At 39.8% G+C, this 21,262-nt stretch overlaps 2 protein-coding genes across 3 annotated transcripts in view; one reads left to right on the forward strand and one right to left on the reverse strand.

Moving 5' to 3' along the window:
- NLN (neurolysin (metallopeptidase M3 family)) overlaps positions 1 to 21,256 on the reverse strand; it is a 105,819-nt gene extending 84,563 nt beyond the window's left edge. Inside the window, exon 1 of one of the 2 annotated variants that reach the window (XM_011961300.1) lies at positions 21,120 to 21,256. In XM_011961300.1, coding sequence (XP_011816690.1) covers positions 21,120 to 21,160 — 41 coding nt within the window. In that variant the 5' untranslated portion in view covers positions 21,161 to 21,256. Of the gene's footprint in view, positions 1 to 20,828; positions 20,959 to 21,119 lie in introns of those variants that run through there. The other variant, XM_011961301.1, reaches the window with a different exon arrangement.
- SGTB (small glutamine-rich tetratricopeptide repeat (TPR)-containing, beta) overlaps positions 20,499 to 21,262 on the forward strand; it is a 61,608-nt gene continuing 60,844 nt past the window's right edge. The window contains exon 1 of the mRNA XM_011961298.1: positions 20,499 to 20,777. The gene's annotated coding sequence lies outside the window, so the exon portion shown is untranslated. The remainder of the gene's footprint in view (positions 20,778 to 21,262) is intronic.

Below are 21,262 nucleotides of genomic sequence, written 5' to 3' on the forward strand. Positions count from 1 at the left end.
TGATTCTTTATTCCCTATTGATAGGATTTACTGACTTGTTACTATCATCTATCATCTGGAATTATGAATATAATTTAGACATCACCAAAAAAAAGGTGGGGGGGGGGAGAGAGGCTTATTATAAAAGGATGTCCCAAGAAATAGTTGATTCAGTGATTCCTTCAGCAAATACTTACTGAGGTTACGAAGATGAAGAAGACAAAGTTATTACCTTTCAGTAGCTTACAGACTTGTGAGGAAGAAATACAGAAAGAGATATTAGAATATTAGGTAGCAGGCTGGGTGTGGTGGCTCATGCCTATAATCCCAGCACTTTGAGAAGCCAAAGAGAAAGAATCACTTGAGCCCAGAAGTTTAAGACCAGCCCAGGCAACATGTTGAGATCTCATCTATAGTCCCAGCTACTTGGGAGGCTCACTTGATCCCAGGAGGTCAAGGCTACAGTGAGCCACTGTTGTGCCACTACACTCCAGCCTGGGTAACAAAGTAAGACCCTGTCTCTAAAAATCATAATGAAATAAAAGAATATCAGGTAACAAATTCTATATAAATAAAGCAATGGAGAATGAAGAGGACAGTGCATACGATTCTGCCTTGGGGCATCTAGGAAAGACTTCAATAAGGATGTAACTTCTAAACTGTCTGAGTCTTTCAAGATAGCTCTATGAGGTAAGGTGGGTACACGGGTTTAATGGGGTGTGGAGGGATGGGAGATAAGGCTAAATAGGTTAGATCAGACTGTGTATCTTTTTAGTGACTTTCACAAATAAACCAATGAAGGAAACAGAAATGCTTTAATTGGGTTGGAAATTTCTGATGCACAATGTATTAAGATGACGGACAGGTTGGGGCTTAAAGACAGTTCTGAATATTGGTGGCTGTCAAGTCTTGCAAGAAATTCTGGGGCCATTCTTTTCTGTTTTCCATAACTATGAGCTTCTTCTCCATCTCTCATTCTGCACATACAGACATAACCTTAGAATTCAGTTCTCCTCTTTCATACTGTTTGTATATATATTTTTTACCATTATTGGCTATTAATCAACAGCTAATGGAATTGATCTAGAGTATCATACTTTTATTTTATTTCAACCAGGATTTGTGGAAAGTTTTCTAAGTATATTCCAGAAAATGTTACGCACAGTTACTTCTAACTGAAAGTTCCTTAAGTTCAATGCATCAGGATCTATATGTCGGTTAGTTATTTAAAAAGTTTAAAAATAAATGATACTTCTTTTGAAGATTGTTTTGGCCTTTTTTATCTGTAAGACAAAAAGCCTACGTTTATAAATTAATCCCCTATGTAGTCCCTGGTGCTTAGTAAATATTTGTTGATGGAATTAAAATCCACGTGAATACGGAGCTTTATCACTACCCAATGCTAGCCATAGCTATACCAGCAAGGCTGACTGATCTGCTTCCCCAAGTCAGGAGAGGAATTGAAGACATTTTTCCTTGTAATTCTACTAGAATGTAAGCTCTCTGGAAATGTAGTCCATGTCTTAGTCATTTTTATATTTCTTGGCAAATGTGGAAGAATGCGTTCAGCACATAACATGTACGTTTTAACTGTTCAATCAATGAGTATAGAAATGTGACGAAAATCTAAATTAGTCTGTCCTAAAATGACCACTAAGTTCAGTCCCAGATACCAAGTAAATAAAGCAAATGATAAAGCCATCAAAAGAAGATGCTCAAACAACAACAGAGTTGTTGAAGAAAAGTAATTATGTGAGAGACATGTCATAAAGAGGCTTTGAGTCATGGATAGATAACCTACAATACATGCCAGTACACTTGAAAAGTAAAGTGCTATGATTCGACTGCTCTTGCCTCCACCTGCTGGTATAGGAAGGCAATTTTTTAGATTGGGCAGAAATTGTTTAGCAGCAATAGAAAAACGCTAGGAAAACAGTGGGTTTTCAAAGTTATCTTGCCAAGATAATATATAAACTTCCTATAAACAACCATTCACGAAAAATGTACACCATGAACTCAGCTACAAGTATTTTGAGTATAGAGAAGAATTACCCTAAATACGGAGATATTCTGACCTTTATTCTGAGTAGCCTCTAGCAGCTGGTAAAGTCAAAAGCATTATGAGTTTTCCTTCATTGTACAGTCTCTTTTTTGTATTGACAAAAACTGCATTTAAATTTGAGGACTAAAATGACCATTACAACTTCAGTGGTCTAATCTTGGTCTTACATAGTATAAATAAACTATTTATTTTGGAAACAGTGCCACATACCTCCTTAATGTGTACAACTTCCTCTAGCAGTAAGAGTTAAAAGTAGAATGGTTACACAAAGGCTCCCATAGGAATGAACAATGATTTATTTTCAACTCTTTTTACAAAATGTGCATGATCCATTTTTTTAAAAAAGGTAATTTTATTCTAGATTTTGTAATGTAATAAGTTCTTGTTTACAAATTTCATTGTAAATAAATGAAAAGGAACTCTTCAAAATTTTCTTTTTTAAGAGTTATGTATAAAAATTTTAAAATGTTAGAAACTACTTAAGGGCATATGAAAAACTGTACGATGCTAGAAATATTTGTAATATTTCTGCCACTGACAAATAGAGCTTTTAGAAAAGGTTCATATTACAAAGTTGAACAAAAATCTAAGGTTCTAAAAAATAAGTAACAAAAGATAATTAATTTTCTTCTAATTTTGTATATGACACAGCTAGCTTAATGATTACGGGTTCTAAATAAATTGATTATACACGAACTTGAAGAGATTTCTTTTCTTAAATCCTATCCCTGGCTTACGAAAAGCCACCTGAGACCACAGAGCATATACAATCAAACGCTGCTTCACAAATGAAATAAAGTGTTCCTTGATTCATTACTAAAGGGACTACCCACATACATGGAAAACCACAATTCAGATATTCCCCTTTTATTTTTCTCTAGAAACATGAATAAATTGCTTTTGGCACACTTAATTGGTGTTTAGGGCATACTTTCCACAATTGAAGTCCTCAGTAAATTACTCAGGAGAGAGACTCTTCTCTTTCAGTACATTATTTAATACTTAGGCTTGTGTGTGTGTGTCATTTACACATACAAATTTTGTGGTGTGAATGATGATGCCTAGATCCTCATCCAAGGCCTGGCTAATAGTTGGTTTGCTTCTTTTTAAGACTGATTCAGTCAAAAATAAGTGTTTATTATTTTTATGTGTGACAATGGTATCATGATTACGTTTTTGAAAAAAATTTCACAAAGTGATCTACAGACTGAATGCAATCCCTATCCAAATACCAATGACATTCTTCACAGAAATAGAAAAACAATCTCAAAACTTGTATGAAACCACAAAAGGCTCCAAATAACCAAAGCAATTTTGAGTAAAAAGAATAAAGTTGGAGGTATCATAGTACCTGACTTCAAAATATCTTACAAAGGTCTGGCATGGTGGCTCACACCTGCCATCCCAGCACTTTGGAAGGCCAAGGTGGGCGGATCACTTGAGGTCAGGAGTTTGAGACCACCCTGGCCAACTGGTGAGACCCTGTACTAAAAACACAAAATAAGCTGGGTGTGCTGGTGCACATCTGTAATCCCAGTTACTTACTCAGGTGCCTGAAGCAGGAGAATCGCTTAAACGAGGGAGGCAGAGGTTGCAGTGAGCTGAGACTGCGCCACTACACACCAGCCTAGGCAACAAAGCGAGACTCCTTTTCAGAAAAAAAAAAAAAAAAAAGAATTACATATATATATAACAAAGAAGCTATAGTAACCAAACAGCATGGTACTGGCATAAAAACAGGCACATAGCTGATGGAACAGCCTAGAAAGCTCAGAAATAAATCCACACATTTATGGCCAACCGATTTTCGACGAAGATGCCAGGAACACACAATGAAGAAAAGACAGTCTCTTCACCGAATGGTGTTGGGAAAACTGGAGATCCACATGCAGTCGAATGAAATTAAACCTTCATGTCATCCCATATACAAAAATCAACTGAAAATGGATTAAAGACATAAATGTAAGATCCTCAACTGTGAAACTACTAGCAGAAAACTGTTATGGTTTGAATGCTTGTCCCCTTTGAAACTCACGTTGAAACTGAATCCTCAGTGTAACAGCATTAAGAGGTGGAGCTGTTAAGAGATGACTGGGTCGTGAGGGCTTTGCCTTCATGAGTGGATTAATCCATTTATGAATTAGCAGGTGAATTAACAGGGATTAACAGGAGTGGGTTAGTTATCAGAATAGTGGATCTGTCAATGGAGCCAGTTTGGTTCTCGGTGTGCCCCACTCACCACGTGATGTCCTCCACCATGCTATGACACACTGAGAAGGCCCTCACCAGATGCAGCCCCACCACCTTGCACTTCCCAGCTTCCAGAACTGTAAATAATAAATTTCTTTTCTTTATAAATTACCTAGCCTCAGGCATTTAATTACAGCAACAGAAAATGAACTAAGACAGAAAATATATGGGAAAAGCTCCATAACATTAGTGTGGGCAATGATTTTTTGGATATGACCCCAAAAGCAGAGTCAACAAAAGCAAAAGTAGACAAATGGGATTACATCAAACTAATAAGCACAGCAAAGGAAACAATAAACAGAATGAACAGACAACCTATAGAATGGGAGAAAATATTTGCAAACTATACATCTCATAAGGGGTTAAAATCCAAAATATAAATAACTCAATAAACTCAATAGCAAGAAAACAACCCCATTAAAAAATGGGCAAAGGACTCAAATAGACATTTCTCAAAAGACAATATATAAATGGCAAACAGGTATAGGAAAAAAATGCTCAACATCAACATTAGGGAAATGTAAAAAAAACCACAATGAGACATCATCTCACACCTGTTAAAATAGCTATTATGGAAAAGACCAAAGATGCAAGTCTTTGGTGGAGAAAAGGGAACCTTCACACACTGTTGTTAGAAATATGAATTCATACAGCCACTATGGAAAACAGTATGGAGGTTTCTCAAAATACTAAACATAGAACTACTATATAATCCAACAATCCCACTACTGGGAATATATCTTTAAAAAATGAAATCAGTATGGAAGAGATATCTGCACTCTCATGCTTGCTATATATTATTCACAATAGACAAGATATAGAATCAACTTAAGTGTCCATCAGCGACAAACGGATATAGAAAATGTGGTACACGTACACAATGAAATATTATTCAGTCATAAAACAGGAAATTCTGTCATTTGTGACAATATGGATGAACCTGGTAGACAGTGCTAATTGAAATAAGCTGCAACAGAAAGACACATACTGCATGATCTCACTCATATGTGGAATGTAAAAAAGTTGATCTCATAGAAGTACTACAGAAAGTAGAACTGGTCAGGCATGGTGGCTCATGTCTGTAATCCCAGCACTTTGGGAGGCAGAGGTGGGCAGATCATCTGAGGTCAGGAGTTCAAGACCAACCAGGCCAGCAAGGTGAAACCCCATCTCTACTAAAAATACAAGAATTAGCCAGGCGTGGTGGCAGGTACCTGTGATCCCAGCTACTCAGGAGGCTGAGGCAGGAGAATCACTTGAACCCGGGAGGCAGAGGTTGCAGTGAGCTGAGATCACATCACTGCACTCCTACCTGGGCAACAGAGCAAGTCTCTGTCTTAAAAATAAGAAGTATGGTGGCTACCAGCAGCTGGGGTGATTGCAGGTGAAAGGAGGGAGTTGGAGAGATGCTGGTCAAAGGATACAAAATTTCAATTAGGAATCAAGTTCAAAAGATCTATTGTACTACATGATGGTTATAGTTAACAATATATTGTATTCTTTTTTCTTTGTTTTATTTTATTTATTTATTTTTTCGAAACAGGATCTTGCTCTGTCACCTAGGCTGAAGTGCAGTGGTGCAATCATGGCTCATTGGAATCTTTGCCTCCTGGGCTCAAGCGATCCTCTCACCTCAGCCTCCTGAGTAGTTTGGACCACTGAAGTGTGCCACTACATCTGGCTTTTTACATTTTTTGTAGAAACAGGGTCTTTGGTCTTGAACTCCTGGGCTCATGCAATCCTCCTGCATCAGCCTCCTAGAGTGCTGGGATTATGGCATGAGCCACCACGCTTGGCCTTTCCCCCTCTTTTTATCCCGGAAATAATCTCTTTTCCCTGATCTTCCATAACAATCTCTCCACTCTGTGGTACTTATCATCTTCTGCCTTGTATTCTAATTATTTATTAGTGTGTGCCTTATCACTTTTACTACGTTGTATTGCCTTGTTTTTTTTTTTTCTTTTGTGCGACAAGGTCTAGTTCTGTCGCCCAGGCTGGAGTGCCGTGATGCAATCTTGGCTCACTGCAACCTCCGCCTCCCGAGGTTCAAGCGATCCTCCTACCTCAGTCTGTCGAGTAGCTGGGACTACAGGCACACACCACCATGCCCAGCTAATTTTTGCATTTTTGGTAGAGATGGGGATTCGCAATGTTGCCCAGGCTGGGCTCGAACTTGTAAGCTCAAGCAATCTATCCACCTCGGCCTCCCAAAGTGCTGGGAGCCACCATGCCGGCCTTTTAACAAATAATCAAAGTAAGAAATAGCTCTATGAAGTCTACTTCTGCATTTACCACATAAGTAGTGTTCTTGAGGCTATGATTCATTGCATTACTCAATTTCCCCTATGCAGTGGATCCACATGATAAATTCATCTCACAAACAGTACCAGGAAAATCTTTCTTCATGACAATTCTTAATGATGTTTTTCCTTTGCCCTTACTGCCAAAAATCTCATAGTGAAGTTCCAGATACAATTAAAGCAACTAGACTGATCCTAAGGTTTCTTTGAATTTTTTGCCTGGCATTCTTTGCTCTTTACATTATTTCATATATATGTGTATACATATATACGTACACACACACACACACATATACACACACATATATATATTGTTTATGTAAGCAGTCACAAATTAATTTTGGTAAAAAAGGGAGTATAAATGTGAGCAAATAATACCAACCTAAGTGTCTTGCAAATAGAATCTAAATTTTCTTTATATATCTATCCTCATAATATTTAGCACCGTTTCTTATATATAGTATTCAGTTATTATTTATGCCATGAGTGAATGATGATTTGAAGCTTATATATAAGCTCCTTACATGGTTTAAATCAGCTATATTCCACTACACACCATTTCTATAACTTTACAATTTTTCAATTCACTAAAAACATTTTTGACGAGCAGTTTTACACCTTATCTTTGGGCCCCTTCTGCCATTCTGAGAAAGTTTTTCATGGTTTTACTTCCCTTCAGCTACTTCCGTGCAGTTAGGAAAGCACAGAACTTATGGCACAGAGTGCTAGATTTACTGTGGCAGGTATGAGATGCATTCCAGGATATGAATTTACCATTGTGGCTTCTTTGGGTTCTACAGGGTACTTTATCCAACAGGTAGGGCAAGCTGCATTATCATTACTTTCTTGGTCTGACCAAGTATGTCTACTCCTCTAAGGATTATGTCCATCCCAGTGACACTGTACTCCCCAGTCCCAAGTAACTCCCAAGTCATCCATGTCCAGAGTCTGACTTCTGTGCCTGAGCTGATACCAGGCCTACCCATGGGAAGCTTGCCTTCTGTTCTTCCAGCTTGGCTGCTTCTGACCCAGTGTTTTGGAGATTAGCACCTCCTTCAATTTTTTCATATCCAGGCCAACATATTCAGAAGAGCTTTGCTCCCAGAGTATTCATTAATAGGGGATTAATCTATAGACCTAATAAGTGACTGTCTGAATGTTCCCAGTCATGACAAGGAATCAAAGTCATGCCTTTTTTTTTTTTCTTTTCTTTTTAAAAGACATGGTCTCACTGTGTTGCCCAGGCTGACCACAGGTGCATGCCAGCATGCCTGGCGAATTTTTTTGTTTGTTTTTTGGTAGAGACGGGGGGGTCTCACTTTGTTGCCCAGGCTGGTCTTGAACCCCTGGGCTCAAGGAATCCTCCTGTCTCAGCCACCCAAAGTGTTGGGATTACAGGTGCGAGCCACCATGCTTGGCTTTTAATATATGCCTTTTAATATATGGCTTCTCCTCTGTCTCATATCGTAATACATACTTAACATTCTTGTGTATTTGCTGGTTAAGTATAGCCCCGACAGTTAGTTTGTATCGCATATTACACAACTCCGTAACTCTGTTTTTTTTTGTTTTTTGTTTTTCTGAGACAGGGTCTTGCTCTGACAAACAGGCTGGAGTGCAGTGGTATGAACATGGCTCAGTGCAGGCTTGACCTCCCGGGCTCAAGCAATTTTCCCACCTCAGCTTTACAAGTAGCTAGGACTACAGGCGCATGCTACTACGCCCTGCTAATTTTTGTAATTTTTGTAGAGATGGGGCTTTGCTATGTTGCCCAAGCTGAACTTAGGCTCCTGAGCTAAAGTGATCCGCCCACCTTAGCCTCCCAAAGTGCTGGGATTACAGGAGTGAACCACTGTGCCCAGCCAACTCTGTAATTTTTTGATAATACAACTAGGTCTACTTTTTTCTGTAAATAACTTTGGTATAAAACATCTAAATCTAAACTGGCTTACCTAACACATAGACATAGGCAACCGGGTTTTTGCATGAAGAAATCTGCAACCAGCTACTTCATATAGTGCTTGAAATATCTACTTTTGGCCAGGCATGGTGGCTCATGCCTGTAATCCCAGCACTTTGGGAGGCTGAGGCGGGCAGTTCACTTTAGCTCAGGAGCCCAAGTCCAGCTTGGGCAATATGGTGAAACCCCGTGTCTACTAAAAATACAAAAAATTAGCCGGGCGTGGTGGCGGGCGCCCGTAGTCCCAGCTACTAGAGAGGCTGAGGCAGGACAATGGCGTGAACCCGGGAGGCAGAGCTTGCAGTGAGCCAAGATCAAGCCACTGCACTCCAGCCTGGGCCACAGAGTGAGACTCCATCTCAAAAAAAAAAAAAAAAAAAAAAAAAAAAGAAATATCTACTTTCTACTGAAAGTTATACCTGTAATTGTATCAAAATGCCAAACCTAGGCCTATACGCCCTAGGTATCAATAGTGAACACTTAATTTTCAGTTATTATCACTAATGACATATTTTCATTCATCCATTCAATGAATATATTTATTTAGCATCCCTTATGTAATGACCATGTTAAGTAGTGGAGGTACAGAAATGAAAAACAAAAAAATAGGCTGCTGATTTCAGAAAACTTGTCAATGAGTGGTGAAGACAAACACCATTAATAATAACGTTTATACTATTGAAGTATTAATACAGGATTCAGAGGGAAAGAATTTAGTAGGGGTCTGGTAACTTCACCCTCAGAAAGTACAAAGCTAAGATGATGTTACTATTTAGAGATTTATAAGTTTAGAGATTTATTAGTTTACTTTTTAACCCCCTTCGAGTGAGGGGATAAACCCATGAGGGTGGGAGTAGTTTCTGTCTTATCCATAGCTGTGTTTCCAGAGTTTAGTTCAGTGGCTTGTACAGATTAAACACAGATTAAATATACATTTTTTTTTTGCAGACAGTCTCCCTCTGTCGCATAGGCTGGACAGAGTCTCCCTCCATCGCATAGGCTGGAGTGCAGCAGCATGATTATGGCTTGCTGAAGCGTTGACCTCCCAGCCTCAAGCAATCCTCCCACCTCAGCCTTCTGAGTAGCTGGGTCCACAGGTGAATGCCACTACGCCCAGCTAATTTTTTTTTTTTTAATGTTTTATAGATACAGGGTGTTCCTGTATTGCCCAGGCTGGTGTCAAACTTCTGGGCTCAAGTAATGCTCTTGCCTCAGCCTCCCAAAGTGTTAAGATTACAGGTGTGAGCCACCATAACTAGTCATATTTTTTGAATATTGGAAAACAAATGAACAATATCTAAAATATATAAATATTGTAGAACGTAAATTCAGTGTGAAAAAGATAACTCAATAGGAAAATCGGCAAAAGACATGAACAGGCATAAAATACAAATGGCAAAGAAACATGAAAACATGTTCAAACTCATTAGTAACACAGCAATATGTATAAAAGCCAAGTAATGCCATTTTACAGTCATTGGGTTGGCAAAAGGCCTGACAACACCAAGAGCTGCTAAGGACAGTGGATCAATGGCTACTCATGAATACTATATGGAGAGAAGGAAGTAAACTAGTATAACTACTTTGGAAAAAGAATTGGGCATTATTTGGTAAAATTGAGAATGTACATCCTACAACCTAGTAATTTTTCTCTTAAATTCATAGTCACACATATGTATCAGGAGACATTATAAGAATATTCATAGCAATATTGTTTATAATATCAAGAAAATGGAAGCCCAAATATTCACTGACAAAATAAATAGTATATTTTTGGAATAGTCACACAAGGAAATATCTTACAAGAGTAAAAATGAACCACATCCATGTGAAACTAGTTTCATTATGCAAAACTAAATCATATGTTGTTTAGGGAAATACACATTTGTGGTAATGTCTATAAAGAAAAGCAAGAGGACAGTGATTACCAAATTCAAGATTGTGGTTATCTCTGGTATGAGGAAAGGGATATGGTGGAGAGTGGCACTCGAGGAACTTCAAAGGTACTAGAAATGTCATTTTATATATAGATACATTTTTTATACTAGAAACATTTTATATATGGACACATTTTTCATCCTTTTAATCACATTTATTCACATGGCAGCAGGAAGGAGAAGTGCTGAGCAAAGAGGAAAAAGCCCCTTATAAAACCATCAGATCTTGTGAGAACTCACTGCATCATGAGAACAGCATGGGGATAACTACTCCATGATTCAATTACCTCTCACGAGGTCCCTCCCACGACATGCGGGGAATATGGGAACTATAATTCAAGGTAGGATTTTGGTGGGGACACAGCCAAACCCTATCACTTATAAGATAAAAAAGTGGCTGACTGTGAGACCTCAGGAGCTGTCCAATTGGTAGTTGGAATCTAATATCATTCATCTACTTCTTTTTTAAATATACAATTTGTGGTTCCCTATTTTGTATCTTGGCAGAGAAGCTATGAAACCTTAAAAAGAATTTCTATGAGAATAAAAATAACATACAGATGTATAAATCTCAATGTCAGATTGGCTAGATCAATGTAGCCCTGAGAGTATGGACATTATACATTGTAGCAATCAGGCTTCATCAAGCTGTGATTATTTCAGCCACTACAACTCCACCTGAGATGTGAGGCAGAAATAGAATTTTCCTTTCGGTGTTGACCACAAATGGGATTAATATTAAAGATACCAGCAAAGTATGGCTGGGAAATATGAGGACTTCCTCCTGAATGCCAAACAGGAAGCACAGACAATCTCAGAGTGGGTATAATGGGGCAGTCTTTCTAATGTAAGCTATGGTGAATGGGAAATCCAAATTTCATAAGCTGAACTTCCTTTTATATTTCTTGCAGTTTCGGTGTTGATTTCCTTTTTGTTTCACTCAATAATTTGAAGAAATCTTTTTTAAAAAGTCAGCCCTCATGATAGATAAAGGGTTTAAGTGTGGAAAATGGAACATAAAAGTACTAGAAGAAAATGTAGATGCTGGGTGTGGTGGCTCATGCCTGTAATCCCAGCACTTTGGGAGGCTGAGGTGGAAGGATTGCTTGAGCCCAGGAGTTTGAGACCAGCCTGGGCAACACAACGAAACCCTTTCTCTACAAAAAATACAAAAATTAGCCAGGTGTGACTCACACCCGTAGTCCCAGCTACTTGGAAGGCTGAGGTGGGAGGACTGCTTGAGACTGGGAGGCAGAGGTTACAGAGATGAGATTGTTCCACTGTACTCCAGCCTGGGTGACAGAGCTAGACTCTGTCTTAAAAAAAAAAAAAAGAAAATGTAGGTGATGTTTAAAATGTATAATCTTGGGGTAGAGGACTTTCTAGGAATGAGACCAAAGGCAGAGGTCATAAGGGAAAGACTGATATTTCTGATTATATAAAAATTTAAAATTTTGTAGAGAAAAAGCAAAAAAGCAAAAAGCAACAATAATCCACCCCAAAAGTTCAAAGACCAAAAATAAATGAAACATCTATGAGGGGCTCTTACAAATTAATAATTCTAATTTTAAAACTCCCAAAATAAAGCTAGGCAATTCACACAAGTAAAAACAGTAACTAGTATTTCTCGAGGTTTTATTAAGTGCCAATATGGTAGACTGAGACTAAAATGGCCTCAATTTTCCACCTGCTATGTGTCTATGTCTCTTAACAATGTGAGTTTGCTGTTCTACCCATTAAGAGATAGAGTCTGTTTCCCCACTTCTCGAATCTGGGCTAGCCTTGTGACTTGCTTTGACCAGCAGAATGTGGCAGAGCTGATGAGGTTCCAGTTCCAACTGCCTTCCACTCTTTCATGGAACCCTGCCACTGCCATGAGAACAAGCCAGAGGTAGCTTCCTGGAGGACGAGAGGTCACAGGAAAGAGGGCCAAATAGCCCCAGCTGTGGTCATCCTACATCACCAAACATGTGGCAGAGGACAGCAAAGAGCTGCCTACACAACCCATGGCTGACTGAAGGAGCATGAATGAGTTAAGAACAGAAAAAATGCCCAGCCAAAATCTAGATTTGCCAGCAAAAATAAACATTGATCACTGTACTCCACTGAAATTCAGTTTGTTATACAGCATTTTTGTAGTAATAAGAACGGATATAACCAGGCAATGTTCAAAGTGTTCTATATTTATGTTTCAATCTTAAAAGGTGAGTACAGGCCAGGCACGGTTCTGTACAGGCTCACACCTGTAATCCCAGCACTTTGGGAGGTGGAGGCAGGTGGGTCACTTAAGGTCAAGAGTTCAAGTCCAGCCTGGCCAACATGGTGAACCCGTTTCTACAAAAATACAAAAATTAGCTGGGCATGATGGTGGGTGCCTGTAATCCCAGCTAATTGGGAGGCTGAGGTGAGAGAATCGCTTGAACCCAGGAGGAGGAGGTTGCTGAGATTGCGCCATTGCACTCTAGCCCAAGCAACAGAGCGAGACTCTGTCTAAAAACAAAAAAACAAAAAAACAAAAAAAAAAGAAAAGAAAAGAAAAAAAGGGTGAGTACCATTTTTCCCTCTCTCATCTCATCTCCTACTTACTTGCCTGACATTTATTTCATGCTAGTCACAATGGTCTCTTTACTTTCTCAAAAACACCAGGCATAGCCCTGCTTTCAGAGCCTTAGTATGTGCTGTTTCTCCTGCTTAGAATGACCTGCCTCAGGTATTCACATAGCACAACTGCTCACTTCTCTTAGATCATTACTCAAGTATTAATATCACTTTCTTAGCCTTTCCTGTTGACTCTACAATTTCCTTCCTATCGGTATTGAGCATTCCCCTTTCTCGTTTTACTTTTGCTCTGAAACACATTTTCCCATCTAACTTACTATATATTTTCCTTAGTTGTATCTCCCACTGGAATGTAAGCTCCATTAATGCAAAGATTTTTGTCTGCTTTGTTCATTGCTGTATCCCCAGACCTAGAATACTGTTTTGCATATAATAGACAATAAATATTTGGTGAATGAAGAAATCATCCAATCAATTCCCAATTTACTGAGGAGGAAACAGATAAGGAGAACTTAAGTATTCTTGCCTAAGATCACAGTGCTAGTCGGTGGCAGAACCAGCATTCAAACTCTGGCAAGCTGTTTCTACATTTATACAGTCGACTCTATGATGCTACATGCACTTCGTAATGCGCAGCTTGGCATTTACATACGTACTCAATACACATCAATTTCCTTGGTTCTTTATATCTTTAATTTAGGTGGTTCTCCCCAAGGAAGTCCTGTGCTTTGTCTTAACCAAAGAGGTGATAATGTCCAACTCTGAGAAAGAACCAGGTTGTTTCTGACCAAAAAACCACAGTTAAAGGACAACCAAAAATGAAAGAAGTCAATCCTCGGCCGAGCGCAGTGGCTCATGCCTTTAATCCCAGCACTTTGGGAGGCTGAGGCGGGCGAATCATGAGATCAGGAGTTCGAGACCAGCCTGGCCAACATGGTAAAACCCCGTCTCTACTAAAAATACAATAAATTAGCTGGGCGTGGTGGCAGGCGCCTGTAATCCCAGCTACTTGGGAGGCTGAGGCAGAAGAATTGCTTGAACCTGGGAGGCCGAGGTTGCAGTGACCCGAGATCATGACACTGCACTCCAGCCAGGGCGACAGTGTGAGACTCCGTCTCAAAAAAGAAAAAGAAAAAAGAAATCCTCTTTTATAACCAAATCCATTTGTATAAATAATCTCAATCTATATCTTGATACTTTAACTTAAAACCCTTTTATTTATCAGATTTTTTTTCTCAGTACTGTTCTCTTAACATTTTGGAGATTATGCCTACTGGTTTTAGAGGAATAATCTCAATTTTATTTAATTACGCTCAGACATGTAAATATTGTTAAGTTTATTAATAACTGTAATTTAGGCCAGGCCCAGTAGCTCATGCCTATAATCCCAGCACTCTGGAAGGTTGAGGCAGGTAGATCACTTGAGTCCAGGAATTAGAGACCAACTTGGGCAACATAGTGAAGCCCTGTCTCTACAAGAAATACAAAAATTAGCCGGGTGTGGTGGCACACACTTGTAGTCCCAGCTACTTGGGAGGCTGAAGTGGGAGGACTGCTTGAGCCCGGGAGGTTGAGGCCGCAGTGACCCGTGATCACGCGACTGCACTCCAGCCTGGGCAACCAAGTGAGACCCTGTCTCAAACAAACAAAAACACCAAGAAAACTGTAATTGAATTTGTCTGACTTTCTAAGATTTTCCATATAAATAAATTTTCACATCAGAAAACAAATAACGTTTTGGTTTCCAGATCACAAGTCCTGAATTTTTGTTTAGGAATCACTGAATAAACCTTCTAAAAATGTATGAAAATACAAATTATAGTAAGAGAAATTTCCACTTATCAAACTGGTAAGGGTAAAAAAACATTAAAATGCTCAGTGTTGGTAACAGTATAGGAAATTAGCATTTACTTACTCACTTGGTAAGATTATAGTTTGGGAGAAAGTTTTTAAAACAGAGTAAGATGATAAGTAGACCTGAAAGGTATGCATGCCCTTTGATGTACAAATTCAATTCGTAAGAATTTATACTAAGAAAATAATTAAGGATTTGGAAAAGGACAGTAGGAATGCTTATCCAAGCACTATTACTCATTGCAAGAAGTTGGGAATAGTTGACATGTCTAAAGGTATGTATTAATCAAATTGCATATATCCCCAAAGAGAATATATTATAGCTATTTATATTTTAGAGGATGTTTGTATAATATTAAAAATTATAAAAGAATAACAACATCCTATTTGTAAAAAGAAAGTGTTCATAGAAGAAATGTTGAAGGCTGTTAAGAATTGGCTGTTCTAGATGGGTGGATTATGTACGTATTTAATATTTTCTTTTGCTTGTCATTACTTGCTAAGTTTTCAATAATGAACATGCATTGCTGTCATCATTTATTTGTTTTTGAGACAGAGTTTCACTGTTGTTGCCCAGGCTGGAGTGCAATGGCACGATCTCTGCTCACTGCAACCTCCGCCCCCTGGGTTCAAGAGATTCTTGTGCCTCAGCCTCTCAAGTAGCTGAGATTACAGGCATGCACCACCACGCCCGGCTAATTTTGTATTTTTAGTAGAGACGGGGTTTCTCCATGTTGGTCAGGCTGGTCTCGAACTCCCGACCTCAGGTGATTCACCTGCTTCGGCCTCCCAAAGTGCTGGGATTACAGGCGTGAGCCACTGCGCCTGGCCCGTTGTCATCATTTTAAAAAACCAAGCTGTGTTTTTTAGGCCAGGTGCAGTGGCTCACACCTATAATCCCAGCACTTTAGGAGGCCGAGGTGGGATCACTTGAGGTCAGGAGTTCAAGACCAGCCAGGCCAACACAGTGAAACCCCACCTCTACTAAACATACAAAAAATTAGCCAGGTGTGGTTGTGGACACCTGTAATCCCAGCCATTTGGGAGCCTGAGGCAGGATAATCGCTTGAACCCAGTAGGCAGAGGCTGCAGTGAGGTGAGATCGTGCCACTGTATTCCAGCCTGGGCAATAGAGCGAGACTCTGTCTCAAAAAAACAAAAACCAAAAGACAAATCAAGCTGTCTTTTCTAATTGAAAGAGGAAGCTAGGCTATTATAGCTGTTTCGGCTAAATATTGTTGAGTCAACCTTCTTGTTTGTTTCTTTGACCATGTCACTCATCCCTCATATTCTATAATATACATTAGGTTTTGCTTGGGTCACATGCTGTGCAATCTCACTGAGGTAGGAGGAGGAATTCTCCTTGTTTGCTATGGCAATATAGAGTTTTTTTTTTTTTTTTAAGCCTTAGATATTATTTAGTCAAGCCCTCTTCATTTTACAATATAAGGAACCTGGGCCGGGCATGATGGCACACACCTGTAATCCCAGCACTTTTAGAGGTTGAGATGGGAGGATCATTTGTGGCCCAGAATTCTAGACCAGCTTTGGCAACATAGTAAGATCCTATCTCTACAATTTTTAAAAATTAGCTGGGTATAGTGGTGAGCACCTGTAGTCCCAGCTACTCAGGAGGCTGAGGCAGGGAGGATTGTTTGAAACTAGAGTTTGAGACTGCAGTGAGCCATGATCATGCCTTACTGCACTTCAGCCTGGATGACAGTGAGACCTTGTCTCTAAAATACATACTATGTAACATACATACATACATACACACATACATATGTAACTTGAAAGAGGTCCAAGGGAATGAGTGATTTTTTTAAGGTCACAAAGTGAATTGAACAGGAACTATAATCCAAACTCCAGATTCTCAGTCCACTTACTCCCAAGAAATTGGCTGAACACCCCCATTAATGATCCTGGCTGCCCAGCTGGCCTTGGGAAGCAGGTATAGCAGCTCTGACAAGAAAACCCAAAGGAAACTATAAGTCAGTTAGGCAAAAGCCTAGTCACTCCATAACACTAAAATGAACTCTCAAGTGTCAGAGGAAACAGGAAAAACAGGAAAACACAGGGATCCTCCGTGTTGTCTAATATGAACTCTTTTGGAAGATACTGATTTTGAAACAGAGTCGATTCTGTGATAAAGTACAGAAGCCCTGGGTTAAGGACTACTGTATATGATGATTAACTGTGAGATATGCCCTTATATAACAAAATAGTTAATGTATTTATGGTAGCTTCTAACAAGGTAATAATTTTTTGGCTATTAGTTTATTTGTTTTCTTCCATGCATAAACAAAGAATCTAATACGACATGGCAACAGCTCTCAAAATGTAGTCCACAAACCTTAAAGGTAGAGGTGTGGGGAGGGGTTCCTGACACCCTTTCAAGGAGTCTGTGAGGTTAAAAATCTTTTGTAACAATACTAAGACATTATTTCTCCCTTTTACTTTGTGAACATTTGCACTGATGGTGAAAAGCAATGGTGGATAACACTGTTGGTACTTCAGGACAAACTGAGTCAACAGCACCAAACTGTACTAGTAGCTGTATTTTTCATTGCTATGCACTCAGGCTAAAAATAATGTCAATTTCATTTTAGAATATCCTTAATGAAATGGTAAAAAGCATGAATTTTTATTAAATCTCTACCCTTGAGTTACATGTGACCAAGTATGCACAAACCATTTCTGCTGTGTACCTGAGTATAAGGGTTGTCCTGTGGATTTGGTTGCCCAAATCAAAAGCACTTTTGCAATTGGTTGAACTGTGAGCTGCAATAGCTTTTTTTCATGGAACACCATTTTCACCAGAAAAAAAACTACTGACAGACAAACCAGGGTTATTCAGACTTAAGCATGTAGCAGAAATTCTGTCAAAAATGTAACAAAGTGAGACTGTCACTTCAAGTAAAACAACTGACAGTTTGTGTTGCCAATGATACAATTCTAGCTTTCAAGTGAAAACTAGCATTTTGGAAAATTCTATCTGCCACTGTGAGCTTGACAGCTTCCCAATACTTGAAGACTTTTCTGATGAAACGGGAAGACATTAAGGAAAGTGATTGTTCGATACTGTATAATGAAATATGTCAACATTAGGAAGAACTGTATAACACAGTGAACCACTAAAATTTCCGAAGGACTTATGCTTAATGTTTAAAATATCAGGCATCGATCCAACATCCATTCAAAGTGTAAGGTACACCAATGGATATTAATGTAACAGTGTAAAAAAAGTACATTGATATAATTTCAGATTCCACTTTGTAACTAACCTTTAAAAAGCTACCATTTGTCAAACTTTGATGTGATATCAAAGAATATCCATGATTATCTTTAAAAAGCTATTAAAATATTCTTCTTTCCAACTTCATATGACTGTGAGGTGGGATTTTCTTCATCTTAAACCAAAATGAAACAGTGCAGCAGCTTAAATGCAGAGGCAGACATAAGAATCCAGTTACCTGGCCGGGCGCGGTGGCTCAAGCCTGTAATCCCAGCACTTTGGGAGGCTGAGACGGGTGGATCACGAGGTCAGGAGATCGAGACCATCCTGGCTAACACGGTGAAACCCCGTCTCTACTAAAAAAATACAAAAAACTAGCCGGGCGAGATGGCGGGCGCCTGTAGTCCCAGCTACTCGGGAGGCTGAGCCACGAGAATGGCGTGAACCTGGGAGGCGGAGCTTGCAGTGAGCTGAGATCCAGCCACTGCACTCCAGCCTGGGCGACAGAGCGAGACTCCGTCTCAAAAAAAAAAAAATAAATAGGCCGGGCGCGGTGGCTCAAGCCTGTAATCCCAGCACTTTGGGAGGCCGAGACGGGTGGATCACGAGGTCAGGAGATCGAGACCATCCTGAGCTACACGGTGAAACCCCGTCTCTACTAAAAAATACAAAAAACTAGCCGAGCGAGGTGGCGGGCGCCTGTAGTCCCAGCTACTCGGGAGGCTGAGCCACGAGAATGGCGTGAACCTGGGAGGCGGAGCTTGCAGTGAGCTGAGATCCAGCCACTGCACTCCAGCCTGGGCGACAGAGCGAGACTCCGTCTCAAAAAAAAAATAAAAATAAATAAATAAATAAATAAATAAATAAAATAAGAATCCAGTTACCTTCTATTATGTCACACATTAGTTTTGCAAAAATGCAAAACAATGCCACTCCTAGGATAACTGTTATTAAAACCAGGAAATGTGCGCTGATCATGATGTGGAGAAATTGGAATCCTTGTGTACTGCCAATGGGAATATAAAAATGGCAAAGCCACTGAAGAAAAACAGTATGGTTTCAAAAACTAAACATAGTACTATCCTATGACTCAGCAATTTTCACTTCTAGGTACATATGGTATCCCAAAGAATTAAAAGCAGGGATTCAAACAGACATGTGCACATTAACGATCATAGTAGTAGTATTCACAGTAGCCAAAAGGTGGAAGCAACCCAAATGTCCAGACAAATGGATAAACAAAATGTGATATATACATACAATGAAATATTATTCAGTTTTAAAAAGGAAATCCTGACACATGCTTCAATATGAATAAACCTTAAAAACACTTACTAAATAAACCAGACTCAAAAGGACAAGTATTGTATAATTCCACTTATATAAGGGACCTGAAATAGTCAAATTCATAAAGAAAAAATAATGGTTAACCAGGGCTTTGGGGAGGAAGTAATGGGCAGTTATTATGTAATAGGTACAGGATTTCAGTTTGGGATGATGACAAAGTTCTGGAGAAGGACAGTGGTGTTGGCTGTACCTCTCAATTGCACCCTTTAAATTGTACACTTAAAAATTATTAAAATGGTAAATTTTGTTATATCTTACCACAATTTTAAAAAGAAAATCCCACAATGTTACTCTTCTCACTGATGGGGGGGGGGTTGGTTTGGAAAATAGTTATTTTTCATTAAAATCATTATTTATGCACGTAGCCTATTTATCACTGTTTTGTAAATTAACAAATACTTAAAATTTTTCCAGCTTTAATGTCTAGTATGGTTAATATAAACATATATACCATATAAACAGAAGCTCTTAGGTCCACGGTAATTTTTGAAAGGTAAAGGGGCCCTGAGAAGAAAAAGTTTGAGAATTGCTGTTATATGAAGATTTATTTCTTCTTCTCACACCTGCATTATGTGAAGATCTTCATTTCTTGGTATAACTTCATTTGACAGTTATATCGATTGCAGCCTGGAGACTAGCAAAAAATGACAGGCTGAAATATCACAAATCATCACATTAACTCTTTGTAATTACCACTGTCACCTGCCTGCTCCCTAACTCTACGGACTGAGCAACACAAAGCTCCATCCATTCAGAGGAGTGGCAATGTGCAAAAGGGAACTGTAGAAAGCTTAAATGCTGACATGTTACAAAGTAGTTTTGTTGACAGCTAGCAAGAAGCACACATTTTCTTTTTTCTGTTGAATCTTCATTTGGATTTACAGTTCTGGGCAGATTTGGAAACGGGGATGGTGGCGGCATTGTTTCCGAAAACCAGCGCATTCGTGCAAAGAATCTAATTCCCTCACCATCTTGCTACTGGTCTGTTGCAGTGGGGTGTGGTTAGAGGGCTAGGAAGCAATCCAAAACAGCAGCTCAGGCTGCCCAAGGCCGTGTACAAGCGATCATTTTCTCCATTTTGGGCCAGGTCAATTTGCACCGGCAAGAGGCAGAATGTTTGTTTTATGGGGAGGAGGAAAATAAAAAAGGAAGTTAGAGAGCATGGACGGAAATAAGCAACACCACCAAAGAGGTTTCATCTCGGGTGGATGTTAAACGATTGGAATGCTAATAATGGGCGCAAGGAGCAAACAAAATTGTTCTGAGTCCACAACTGCGGCACTTTTAATGACAGGTGTGCAGTTCTGCATTGGGGTTGAAAGTGAAATGATTTTCTTATCCAAACTATTTGCATTCATTTTGGGCCGCGTCTGTGACCAGCCTCGCTGACTGCGGCTGAGGCAGTCCCAAACAAAGGGGAATGGACGTCCTCCCGAGGGAGCGGAGGCGGGAAAGGTGGCTCCAGGTGGCCGCGCCAGGTGTGCCCCAGGGGTCCACCTTGCAAGCAGAGGGGAGGGTGCGTCCCAGGAGCGTCGGAGAGGCGCTGTCGGGAAGGGTTGGGTCCGGGCTCCAGGCACCACAAGGCGAAAGACCCCGCCCTGCCCACGGCCAAGGTTAACCCGCGCGCTGGAGGTACCTGCGGAGGCTTCGCACAGCCAAAAGGCACCGGGCGATCATGGGAGCGTTGAGAGGCTGGCGGCGGTGGGCGCGTGGTCCTTCAGCGTGGCGCGACGAGGCGCTCCACAGCGCCTGGGCGCCCGGGAGTCGCGAGCGGGCCTA

Source organism: Colobus angolensis, unplaced genomic scaffold (assembly GCF_000951035.1).
Source record: "Colobus angolensis palliatus isolate OR3802 unplaced genomic scaffold, Cang.pa_1.0 Scaffold546, whole genome shotgun sequence".
In the NCBI taxonomy this organism is placed as follows: Eukaryota; Metazoa; Chordata; class Mammalia; order Primates; family Cercopithecidae; genus Colobus; species Colobus angolensis.